A 13,132-nucleotide genomic window follows, 5' to 3' on the forward strand; every position below is an offset into this window, starting at 1 on the left:
ATTAAACCAATATTTTTAACAAATTCTTCAGTGTTCACCGAAAAATAGTGTGAATAAAAACAGAACTTTTAAAAACCTACGAAGTGAGATTTGAAATTCCAATACCGGTTTAGAATTTTCGGAAATGTATTAAGAGGATGGTTGAGGCTTGCTTTTACATCCAGGAAGATAATTGTGGCTTGAATTAATAAAATCTTTCTTACCTGTTCATACGAACTTGTGTAGCAATTCTGTCAAAACACAATGCGACTAGGGACACGTGACTCACACTTCTGCTAGGAGCTGTACTTGGAGATTCTTCCACTGAGGCTTGCAACAGACATAAGTTTACCTAACACACACAATGTCATAAATGACAGAATTGAAAAGTGAAAATTGTCAAACGTAATATACACAGAAAAATGAAAAACAGCTACAGTCAGGAATGGCATATCTGTGTATCTGCCAGTGAAGATGATGAAGCCTATAAATAGACTCTCATAAAATAATCACAATTCAATTCTTTCTGGATAAACGTGCAATATTTTAGTATATCTTACCCAATATTCTGCTTAAGTAAACTTATTTACATTACATTCTTACATCAGATCATCAGGGAATAAAATATATATTTTTGATATTACAATCTATTCCACTACCATTTAGTTTAGTAAATGCAAAGGATAAAAACCACCAAAATGTTCTCCTCTTTCAGGAAAATTTTCAAAAATATTACATTTTTACCTTGGGTATGCTAACATTAGCCTGAAGACCTTTAATTGTTACATTATCTTGCTTCGTTATAAGATTTGTCTGTGCTTGTCCTTGGTTAGTCGTTCCCATGGGAGGGTGTTCAGTTTTCGTTGCTCTGACATCTTGTTTGGAAGACAACTAAAAACAGTGAGAGTGGAATTATTATTTCTCAGACATTTCATGATTTCCCATCATCCACAACAGCAACTTGCTCATTCACTGTACTCTTTCATGCCCATCTATGCACCAGCTGCCATCTGAGTTAGCTCCCCAGTCTTCAAGTCCAAACCTTAGCAAACAGGGTAGAGGGAAATGATCCACAACAAAGCGAAAGCGGCCTATAGGCAGACAGACACAAATAACAATAATGGCTACTTTGTTTAGGATCACAAAATCCTACTTACTTGAGGGCAGATTTGGCTTCTCATAACTGACTCCTTGTTGCCCAGGAAATTTTTCAAATTTCTTTTGATTTGTACTCTTCTACCGTAGCTACCAATATATTTTGAATAACCGAATCACTAAACACAGTCACTCTCACTTTCACCTATTTCCAGTCCTTAATCCAAATATGACCCAGATCAATTTGAAAGTCAAATGCAGAATCTCCAGAAAAACACCAGGATATGCCGCTTAGAAACTAGCTTCACGGGTCGGACCACAGCATAATTTGAGTATCACACACGAGGAGGCAGTGATATGATTCACTGAGGTGAACAAAATAATCTCAAAAATATTGTAAGACAAGTTATCCAATTACATGGGGAAACCAAAATAATATGTAGCTTTGCTTTCTTAGAGATGAACGTAGCAGTCCTAAAAAATGCTCATTCACTTAGGACCAAAGCTCTTTAGGAAAGGATTAGAAGTAAGCTACTTCTGAAATTAAAAAAAAATAATAAAATAAGCTATATTTTCATAGTTGACTTCTACTTAACCCATAGTATAGTTATACATGCTATCTCTTATGGAGCCAATGACATATAAAAACTATTCAGAAATGTCCATGGATTCCAATTTAAATGGCCAATAAAATTTTAATACATTCAAATTTTTTCAAGTTTGGATATTATGTACCCATGAAGAATACTCAATTTGCCACACTCTCCTGAATAAAAAGTTCTCACATTTTCTGAGAAGGTAGTCTTGCTATTCTGGACAGCTTCCCTGAGGACTTGGGTGTGTAGATTGTCTACGATCCCAGCTGGATGGCGGGTGCTGGCACGATGAACCATTGCTTCAATGTATCTGAGGGAAGAGGAACAGTAAATGCAAAACGTGAGTATCACTTAACACAGTGATCTACTTTATTGAAACTGCTCCACTTATGTTCCATTCTAGATTTCAGTCATGTTACTTTAATCTCCCTAGATAAACTATAAGCTTCTTACAGGACAGAGAACCTATTATTTCCCTTTTGTCCCTCCATGAAGTAGACAGCAGTAAGAATATCAAACATAATAATTAGTTACTGGCTATTTGGTCATTTTATGCTCATCAGTACAAAAGCAAAAAAAGAAAATATAATGCAATGTAATTATTACAATATTGCAATAAAATTATTTGGGCTGAAAAAGTAACAAATGATAACTAATTGTAACAGAGACCTTTTTAAACATATTTTCATTTTTGTTTAATCAAAATAGCTATTATCAACATTCTTCTTTAAGAACATATATCACATACACTAATGATATCACATACATCTAATATTTTATAAAATAATAGCTATAGTTGCAGACAAAATTCTTACCTGTCTAAAGCTTCAGCCACCAGGGGAGTCAGAACAATATCAACGGTCCCTTTTACTTCAACTATGGCTGTTGTCCTGGTCTGAGACACTGGCTGATCCAGGGTCCACTCCTCTGTGAATGTTTCCTCATCTGTGTTATCAGCAATTTTCTTTTCCAGGGGCGTATAAGGTGTACTATGCAATTTAACAACAAAGCACAGATTACAAAGACCATGAAAAAGGGTAGAAGTTGGAGCTTCCTTAAGATGAGTGTCCACTTAAATCTACATTTATTTCAACTAAAAATTTCATGGAATTGGACTATTTATGTCCCAAGTACTTCTCAAAGAGGACAAATGTACTAAAATGCAAATGGATCAAGGATAGTTAATACATCAAATGTGAAAAACATTTTTGATATATTTTCTTGACGGGACTTTTCCAAAATATGAACACTACGATTCTGAATTCTTGTTAGCTCCCAGTTTTGATATGCCGAGTGATGGCTTGAGTATGCTAATAGAAATGCTACCGACTGCTTATAAATGCAGGGAAAGCCATGAGAGACAACAGAACTGAATTATTTAGGATAATTTGTTCATAAAATAAAATCTACAGTCAAGTAAAGAATGTGATTTCTCCGAATCAACTATGCAATTCTCATAATCAAGGAAGACAGACTTTAAATGTCAAAAGTGTGTAATTTTTACTTACTTTGAAGTTGATCCTGAAAGTTGCATTCCTCTGTCTAGTAAAGAATTAGCTGTGAGTCCCTGTTTGATAACCTAGAATCAGGTAAAACATTACTTAGAGTCTAGAATTTTAATTATTCTCTAATTTTATGCTATGGACTAATTATTTGTGAATATCCAGATGACCCTGTAAATATATTTTGACATATACAATATAAGTATTTGATAAATTGAGAAAAATCACAGAAACTATTCATTTGGCAATTTGATTTTCTGTTGCAAATGACAAGGCAGGGCTGTAAAGACTCAGCAGTGAGAGTAAAAGGCTGTCCAACAAAGCTTAAAAGTACGTGCTTCAAATGGCTTTCTTCCAGAGTTCCTTTTAAATTGAGCTTTTAAGATAATTTTCTAGTCTTTTCCCAGCACAATCAGCTTTTAAGTGGGGAAGAACCCCATAGGAACACTACATTATAAGAAAAGCTAGACTGTATTTTAGATTCATAAAAGATAAATAATACAAATAATGCGCTTAAATGATCACACTGAACCCTTTTAAATGTTAGCCAGTTATTTAGATTTAATGGAGAATAACTTTTTTTACTTATGATGTTATCTAAGGATATGAATTCCCGGACTTACTTTTCCAGATATTTGACAGCCTAATCAAACTAGGATTTATTGAAAATACCAAAATAATTCTAACCTGTCAGGTAATATTCTGCACAGCAAATACCATTCGGTTTTATGCTGGAAAATTCAGATACCAACACTTTCATATGGAATAAGGAAAACATGTGAAATCATAGCAGAAGCACCTTATCTTGGGCCAAGAAATGTGCACAAACCGAAACTTTGTCAATGTCACTAATGTCCCTTCTTCCTTTAATCCACACTTACATACATATATATGTACATGTATATCTATAAGGATATTCAACTCCATTTACCCCATTTCCATCTTACTTAAGTCCAAGCCCATCATCCCTCGCACAGACTGCTGTCACAGCCTCCTAAGTGGTCAGCTCACTTCCCCTCTTGCTTGAGATCAAATTCCACTTAGTGGCTTAATATCAAATTCCACTTAGTACATGAGGTCGCATCACATTTCCTTGAAGCTCTCACCAGTTTCCCAAGGAAGTTAACATAAATTCTAGCTGCCGAAACCCTGGTCTGTAACCCCTGCTCAGGCCTCCAGCTACCTGGGGCAGGTCCCCAGAACTCACTGCGCCTCACGCACAGACTTCTTTCCCACCTCACACCTTCGGCGAGGCTGATGCGGGCACCCCAAGTGCAGTCCCCAGGTCTTCCCAGCCTCACCTCTCATCCTTTAAGTTTCAGTCTAAATACTACTTCAGCTAGACCTTTCATGGCAATTCGATCATTAGCCCACCCCATTATTCTCTATCCCAGTATTCTTTGCTTATCTTCATAAGGCTTCTCAATTTGTAATCATATACTTATCCATTTATCTATTAACCGTCTGTCTCCCACCCCTAAACCGTAAGCTCCATGTCCATCATCAGCGCACACCAAATGCCCGACACGCAGTGGTACGTAAAAAAATCTCTGCATTAGGAATGAATACAGTAACATTTAGACCTTTAAATAAGTGTGTGTGTGTGTGTGTGTGTATATATATATATATATATATATATATATATATATATATATATATCCCACATAAGAGTCCTGAACATTGTTAATCAGTTCCATAAGATTTTATAGACTTAAATTTGGTCCTTAAAATTATAAAAATTTCTTTTATAAATGTATACTTTCATAAAATAGTTTTCATATTGGCTATCATCACAACATTTATTTTGACTTATTTTTAGCTTTCCTAAAAAAAGCTATTTACAGAAGTGGACAATAACTAATTCATACTAAATTAGAAGACCTCATATGTCAAGTGAGTGGAACTAGATTTGCATAGAAGCAGTTAAGGATTAGGAGAAAGAATACCGACTGCTAAAAACCATTTCAAAATTTATTTTTAAGATGCAGAAAATATGAATTTAGAGACTTGATCCTAATCTTAGACTATTATGTAGATACTCAAAGTATGAGACAATCAAGTATCAAAATATTCCTCAATCTGATATGCTTGCATTTATAATACCCAACAACTGAGACCTGCTCTCATACATGAAGCCATGACTTCAGAAATTCTTTCAGAAAGGTAGCTAAAATGACTGAGAGCATAATTTTGAAAACAACATCTTCAAAGTCGATTAATCTAAATAAATACGTCAGGGATGATTTGGTTTATACCTTAAAAGTTGGAACAGACAGCTGCTCCAATGATGATGAACTCTCCTCACTGGTCGGTGTGTCCAGGTCGAGCGGACGGTGCAGGGAAGACTTGGAGGTCCTTTTGTTGGCTGGGTGCTTCGCTGACCAGTTAACTACCTGGAACTGAGTGAGGTAAGTCTGGTAACAGCTCATCACGGGCTGCTGAGAAGTAATCTGTTCGCTCTCTCCCATCTTCTCTCCCTCTACGACATACAGATGTTCTGTGACATCATCCTCTCCGCCTAATGCGGAGACAAAGGAGGCCTGGGAAGGATGGGTTCTGAATGGCAGAGTTCGGGGATCCTGGATGCTTTCTCCATGGCCGGTGAGTGGGCCTTCTACACTGTGATAGATGGAACCCCTGCTGTAGTCTATCTGCTGGGTTTGTTTTTTCTTCTTTTTTCTGCCTGGGTAAGTTCCGGGGCCTTCATCGCTGCTAATGGGCTCAAATTCTTCAGCTGCAGAGAAGTAGGCCTCACTGTCAGCCATTGACATGCTGGAATCCATGGACCGGTACTGATGAAATGAATTCGAGTCCGCTGATGGTGTGTAAGGAAACGAACCAAAACTCCTTCTCTGCTTTGGTGAGTCGAGTACATTCTCATCACTTCTGGAGACGTCACTACTAAACTGGACTCCAACTGTCACAGGCTGCTTGTCCCCATAAAAGGCAGCAGTGAGGCTCTTGGTGCTTCCGAGCCGGGTGGGACACACAGAGGCTTGTCGTTTCAAGGGGGACCGCAAGGGAGACTGGCCTACCGACTTGTCCTGAGTATTAGGAGACACGGGGCTGTTTCCTGAAATTTCTGAAGGAACACTAAAACAGGAAGCAAAGCCATTACCATTTATTGCACATCATGCAATCTACTTTAAGGACAAATAGAAGTACTTATAAAATCCTTTTAGTAATTTTAGTCATTTATCTTACAGATATAGGAAAATCTAAAATTTTACAATAAAATGCCCATACAAAGTAATGAACAGCACAATATGTGTTCATACCCCATATAGTTCAAAAAACAGTGCAGGGCCGGCCGAGTGGCGCGATGGTTAAGAACTCGCTTGGGATGCCAGAGGGCCCCGGTTCGGATCCCACATATGAGGGCCAGTGACACTGCCCTCCACAGCTAAGATGCTGAATGACAGCTCAACCTGGAGCTGGGCTGCCATGAGTCGCTGGCGACGGCATAGGCTGCACTCCCTGTGGCAGTGGGTTGCCATGGGCTACCGTATGTAGCCAGCAGCCAGCGTGAGCGGCCAGCAGCCGCAGTGAGCGGCCGTCCAGAAGCCGGCGACTGATCTGCCTCACCAAAGAAGAGCGCAATGATGGTGCCAACTTGGGCCAGTGAAGCAACATCCTCCACAACTAGATTGAAGAACAAAACAACAGCAACTTGTCTGTTCCCCTTTCCCCAATTCCCCAGCACTGTTCCCATCCCCCCAATTCCCCAATAAAAATCTTTAAAAAAAAAAAAAACAAACAGTGCAGGCAGCTTAAAACAATAAAAACTTAAAGAAACCCTGAGTATAATCTTTTATCCATAATCCATGAACAATAATTCATTTATATAAGGTGTTTTTTCTTCATATCTTTTAAAAGTTTGTCCAACAAAGTATACCAATAGCCTTTGATTAAACGAGAGGCATTGACGGAGAGGGAGAAGTCAAGGGGAGCAGCAATATTCCTGACTTAGGCAACTGAGGGCGCACTGCCGTCTACTGAGGCAGAACAAGTTGACCATGACAGGCCAAAGGTCATTCTTTCTATGTCAAGCTTGAGGTCTCCATGAAACACCCAAGTAGGTCGATCAAGAAGGTAACTGGGCTTATAGGGACAAAGGTTTCGGCTAGAGTTGAAAGATGTTAGCTACAACTCCTAACTGAAGCCAAGTAGTTATTGAGACTGTCTGGGAAAATAGTACAGGCTGAGTGGAGCAAAGGGCACAGAACAAGAGTCCTGAGGGACAGCCACAGTTACCAAACGACCGCCTGGAAGAGGAAGGTGAGAAAGGGAGGGAAAAGTGGAAGATGTGAAAATAGACACTTAGAAGGCATAGCCAGGAGGTGGAACGGAAATCGGAAACGTGCTCTCCAGTCCAGAGGAAAGTGTGTTTCAAGAAACGAGTAATCAGCTATGATAAGAGGATGACGACCAAAAAATATTCACCACACTGGAAGGCCAAGACCCAAAGGTTAACAGTGGTTCGCTCTCAGTGGTAGGATGACCAGAAATATTTAGTTTCGTTCCACTTTTCTGTCTTTTCCTAATATCTGGAATGACCATATGTGTCTTACTATTACAATCAGAAAGACAATGGCAAGTGAACATTTAAAAACATGTTCAGGAAGAGAAAAACAAAACTCTACAGTGGGTGACCCGAAAGGCAAGTGTTTCTGGCCACAGCGCGGCGCAGTCATAGCCCCGTGATGACCAGGTTCCGGCTGCGCGATCACCCACCTCGCTTGGCCGTCGTCTCCCTCGGCGCCGCGCGAGAACTCCTTCTGGAGCAGATGCTCGTCCGCGCCCGAGGAGGGGCTCTCCTTGTCGCCGGCCAGCAGCGGCTGCGCGGCGCTGGAGCTGCTGTTCTCTTCCGAGGACGAGGAGGAGCTGTGCGGCCGCAGCGGCACCTGCAGGCTGAGGTGCTGCGCCTTCCGCTCTGCGTCCGGCCCCGCCGGCTTGCTCTCCCGATCCTTCCTCCTCACGCCGCTCGCGTTACCTGAACCAACACGCGAGAAAGGACGCTCGCTACCTGAACACACTGCGTTCAGAAGCAATTTATGGAAAATCTGACAGTTTAATTCAGTTCCCTGGTTTTAAGTATCATCATTTTTAAAAAGCACAAGCATCTAATTTCACACAGCAACATATCCACATTAACTATGGACCCAGAGTTCATGGATAGTGAATTTGTTTTCCTTTCTATTTTTTAAACTTATATTTGAAAATTTTCAAACTTACGGAAAACTCTGAAGAACAGTACAAAGCCACCATGTATCTTTTACTTGTAATTACCCACTTTAAATAATACTTTTGTCCCATTTGCTCTATTTATATATAATACACATATTTTTTGAACCACCTGAGAGTAACTTGCCAACATTGTGGCCTTTTACCCTAGACACGTGTTTATTTCCTAAGACTAAAATGTATAGTTACATATTATCAACTTGATAAGCGTAGTACTTATGCAGCAGTGTTATCTACCTCCTGTGTGCTTTCCAATATTCTCAATTGGCCCAAAATGGCCTTTACAGCACTTCTGCCCACTCTAGTATATGATCTAATCCAGGATCATATATTACTGCATTTGGTTGTCATGTCTTTAATCTGGACCATTTCCTCAGCCTATTATAAGAGCCCTGTGATGTTATGTAATGGTGGGGGGAGGGAGATGGCCCTGATTCTAGTTTCTGCTCAGCCATGCTGGGCTGTATGACGTCATGAAACTCAGTCTCAGTGACGAGCCTTCATCTATTCACTACAAATGGGGAAAGCATACAACTCACATGGTATCTTGGGGATAAAATGAGAAAATGCCTGGGAAATCTTTAAACACAAACATGATTCAAATGTAAAAAAGTAATATGAAGGAACCTGAATTAAATTGTACTTAGTATCTTTTTTATCCTTTACATGTGAAGAAATTTTGTGTTTGGGCTAATTTCATAAAATAATCTGCTCTTATCACAGCAAAACTACTGAAATCAAACAACCTTAAAATACCATGTACATACTTATATATTACTATGCAGTGAAAAAGTATTTAAATAGGATTTGGGCATATGTAGTCCAGCTCTATCTGGTAAGAGCTCCTTATGGGAAATCAATCCAACAAACACTAAACCTGTTTTTTTCCTGTCTTTGTTTGATACTCACAAAAGGCAGTGCTAAGTTAATATTTTTGAGTGGACTAAGGAAAAAAGGCTAAATACTGGTGAAATATCAAGACTTGTGTACACTTCACTTGTCAACAGCATGGCAACTTAAGCAATAAATATTGCACTTAACTGTAGGAACACAGAACTAGAAACCCAAGGGAAAATCCATTTCTGAAGTCTTTAGAGAACAGATCCTAGTAGATCTAAATCTCACACGTGGGGAATACGCCCTTCTCTGCTCATGCCAAACGCACATATTTATAAAGTTATCCTACAGGGTCTAAGGAAAGGCCACATTTTTCTTCTTGACATGTTCAATTTTAGTGATAAGGAGAGTATTTTGCAAAAGTGGTTGACAACACAGGGCCCAATGGCATAAGTATTACTACTGATAAGTTTTCCTATCAAAGTAAACTAGTAAAATAACTGTGAGCTTGAAATAGCAACTATTTCGAAGTATGTCTCTGGAAGCTGGATTCTAGGGAAATAACGATTAAAAAAGGAATATTCAGAATAAGCCTGGCTAGGAAAATGGACCATGTCAACAACTGGAGATCTGAATAATGGACCTACTGTTGCCTCGCGTAACTGAAAAACTCACTAGTCTTGTCTGGCTTCAGTTAAATCACCTGTACAATAAAGGCAGATACACTGAACCCCACCTCTGAGACCGCTCAAAGAACTGAGTTCAGCAATGTAACACTGAGCTACTCTCAGAATGGCACGGGGATAAAGAAAAGATTAGCACAAGTGACAAAACATATTTCATTACCATCCACAATTTTGGGAATTTCCTTAGTAATAATCCATTCTCCAGGCTGCAGCAGAGACTGTCCATAATACATATCAGATTCTGCACTCGTGCTTGAAAATGCAGAGCTACTGGAAGGTGTCAACTCTTCGAGTTTGAAGAAATCTAGGCCAGTTACTGTGCCGCCAAAGAACCTGCAGCCGCCGAGACAGCCACACTTGTTTCTGTACCTCTTACTCTTCAGGGTGTCATCTGGCCACAGAAACCACAACCTAAGCAGAACCCAAAACAAGAACAACAGAAAATAACAACATAATAAAAACTCACTAAGAAAAGAAAAACTTTTTGACAGATAAATATGAGTTAATTGGTGATACTTTTAAAAGTCAATGTAAACACAAAGGTTTATTTTTCCTGTGGCATTCTTTTTAATCATTTTGCCATTCTAAAAAACAAACAATAGTCTCACCATGGTGAGACGGAAATAAATAGGAACCATATAAGATATAGTATACATTTAAAAAAAGCCAAAGGGCTAATTATAAAAATTATTTCAATCCAGTTTAAAAACAGCAGAAAATATTCTCAAGAGGACTAAAAATTTTAAACATTAATCGAAAAAATGGACTACACTATTAATATAGACTATGCTTAATTCAAAATTCATTACCTTTAGCGTTTCAGAGCCTATTTCACATGGCAAATTTAATTCACCAAAATATTATAAAAATGGGGAAAGAAATGATTTCTCAATAAAACCAAAATAATGCACTATTCTATATTCTAGAGAAACAAAATTTATAATAATTTTGTACTAAGTACTCTAAATGAAGCATTAAGAATTGCGACAATAAAAGAAAATGTATTCACAATTGTTCAGGCTCTGTGAGTACACACACACACACAAATCTGTCAGTGTTTATAAACTCTCCTCCTTTCTTAAAAAATATTATATAATACAAATCTGAGTTATATCTTTATTCCTTTTTCCACATGCATTATCTCAGTGGGTCCTCAGGGCCCTCACAGGAAGACAGAATTATCATCATTTTCATTTCACATTCATTCATTTGCATCTACTATGTACCTAGTTCTATGCTAGGTAAAGAAAACGAGGAATCTTTCAAAAAGTGATGTTTGAGAGGTGATAGATGACCTGAAATAAATATATCAAGTTAGAAGTGGAACAGCAGTCCAGAGAAGACAGAAGGAAAAAAAATGTGAGAAAGCCTTAGGATGAGGGAGAATTTAAGGAATTATTTCAATTAGATGTTATCCATTTCAAATCACTTCTCTATTTTAACACATTAAGATTTGGTCATTCAGCAAAAATATTTTAAAGCACTATCAAAATAATAGACCTTATATGTCCCATATACTCTTTTACTTGATTTGTGCAGCAAAAGCTTAGTAGAATGCATGGCTTTGCAGTCATCTACAGGTAACATCAAATTCTAGCTGTGCCGTTTAATAACTCTAGGATTTTGGACAAGTTAGTTAACATTTGAGCCTCAGTTTCCTCACCTGTAAAATTATGGTCTGATATACCTAAAAAGATTGTTGTTAGAATTACATGGTATCACGTACATAAAGCACCTGATGCCAAATGTGGAACACAAGGGGGTACCAGACGGAAGCGCCCCTCGCCCACCTTCATCCAATGCAGTGCACTGGTTCTCAAGCTTCAGCTTGTGTGGGAATCACCTGGATGGCGTATGAAAATGAACGGCTGGGCTACCCCCCTACCCCCCAGTTTCAGACTGAGGTCTGGGAAGGCCTAATTATGTAAATTTCTAACACGTTCCAAGGAGATGTTGGTGCTAGTGGTTTGGAAACTATACTTTTCAGAAACATTAATCTAATAAAACTAATGGCTTATGTGTTCACTAACTTTTCAGGTTATATCAGAAATGAATATACCTGCTCCAAAACTCTTGGGAATCAAATATCCACACAGGCACCCAGAGCTGAGGGTCAGTGAGTGACCACGTAGGGACACAATCATTTTAGGTCTTCATTTAAAATATTATCCCACTCCTAACAGTAGAATTTCCTCTAATTAGCTAGCAATATTCATCTGAAAGTGAGGCTATTACCGGTCTTAGCTTCCACTTACCTCTTAGTTCTGGCATCATGAGTTTCTAAGAAATGCCTTTGGGCCTCATGTTTAGAATGGTGATCAGCGGCCAGGGCGACATCCACAGTGATAAGGCCTAAGCTGGCCGACCCAGCCTCAAGCCAGCAGGCCCTCCGCAGGATGGCGGGCTGGAAGCCCACTCTGGAATTGCTCAGCTGTTCAATGTACTGTCTCACTTGGAAGTCCTGAATGGCAGCGCTTATCCCTTCGCCGACCGACTGATTGTGCAGATTACAGTTCGCAACCCGAATTGCACCCATCTAAAGTCAAATGAAGGAAACGAAACAACACTCTAGTTTTTGTATTTTCAGCAATTTAGAATAAACTACAGAATAGGTAATTATTTCAAAATGCATGAAAGACAGACAGACGAAAACAAAGGGAAAGGGGAAAAAAGGGGGAAGAGATATAGAAAAGATAAATGCAACAGAATAAAAATAGTCTTTCAATTTTAAAAACAGAAGATAGAAGAAAAACATAAATCAAAACAAACAAACAAAAACAGGAGAAGCAGAAAAAAAACCTTAGAAGGTAGTAAGTAATGAAATCACAGAATCTTATTAACAAGGTTTGATTTTAAACAGTAACCCTTAAAGCAAAGGTGGCAAACAAATGTTTTCAGGCGCCAGGCAGGAACTCTAAATGTATAAAACCTAAAGGCATTCAAAATCAAATCTTTGAAAAACATACCAAGTTACTATCATGTCATAAAGCAATGTTATAATAATTCAGAGTAAAAAAGTAGTGAAAATATGCCTTAAAAAATAATACTGGAAGAGAACATGGGTGAGTAAAAAAACAGAAAGCTATCTCCCAGAATTTTGTAGTTTTTGATACAGTGGCAAACTATAAATGTGTGTTGTATTTCAAGAAATGGAGGTTTGGTTTGGTTTGGTACAAAGGAAAATGAAGTACAC

The 13,132-nt window shown here is 38.6% G+C and overlaps 1 protein-coding gene across 9 annotated transcripts in view; it reads right to left on the reverse strand.

The window, feature by feature from the left end:
- The window catches only part of BLTP1 (bridge-like lipid transfer protein family member 1), a 169,084-nt gene that overhangs the window by 86,524 nt on the left and 69,428 nt on the right, over positions 1 to 13,132 (reverse strand). For all 9 annotated transcript variants that reach the window (XM_019667736.1, XM_019667803.1, XM_019668173.1 and 6 more), the window contains exons 26-34: positions 12,195 to 12,475; positions 10,100 to 10,350; positions 7,907 to 8,165; positions 5,428 to 6,265; positions 3,179 to 3,249; positions 2,486 to 2,659; positions 1,860 to 1,980; positions 724 to 870; positions 204 to 331 (exon numbers count right to left, since the gene is read on the reverse strand). In XM_019667736.1, coding sequence (XP_019523281.1) covers positions 204 to 331; positions 724 to 870; positions 1,860 to 1,980; positions 2,486 to 2,659; positions 3,179 to 3,249; positions 5,428 to 6,265; positions 7,907 to 8,165; positions 10,100 to 10,350; positions 12,195 to 12,475 — 2,270 coding nt within the window. The remainder of the gene's footprint in view (positions 1 to 203; positions 332 to 723; positions 871 to 1,859; positions 1,981 to 2,485; positions 2,660 to 3,178; positions 3,250 to 5,427; positions 6,266 to 7,906; positions 8,166 to 10,099; positions 10,351 to 12,194; positions 12,476 to 13,132) is intronic.

Source organism: Hipposideros armiger, unplaced genomic scaffold, assembly GCF_001890085.2.
Source record: "Hipposideros armiger isolate ML-2016 unplaced genomic scaffold, ASM189008v1 scaffold_1, whole genome shotgun sequence".
Lineage (NCBI taxonomy): Eukaryota > Metazoa > Chordata > Mammalia > Chiroptera > Hipposideridae > Hipposideros > Hipposideros armiger.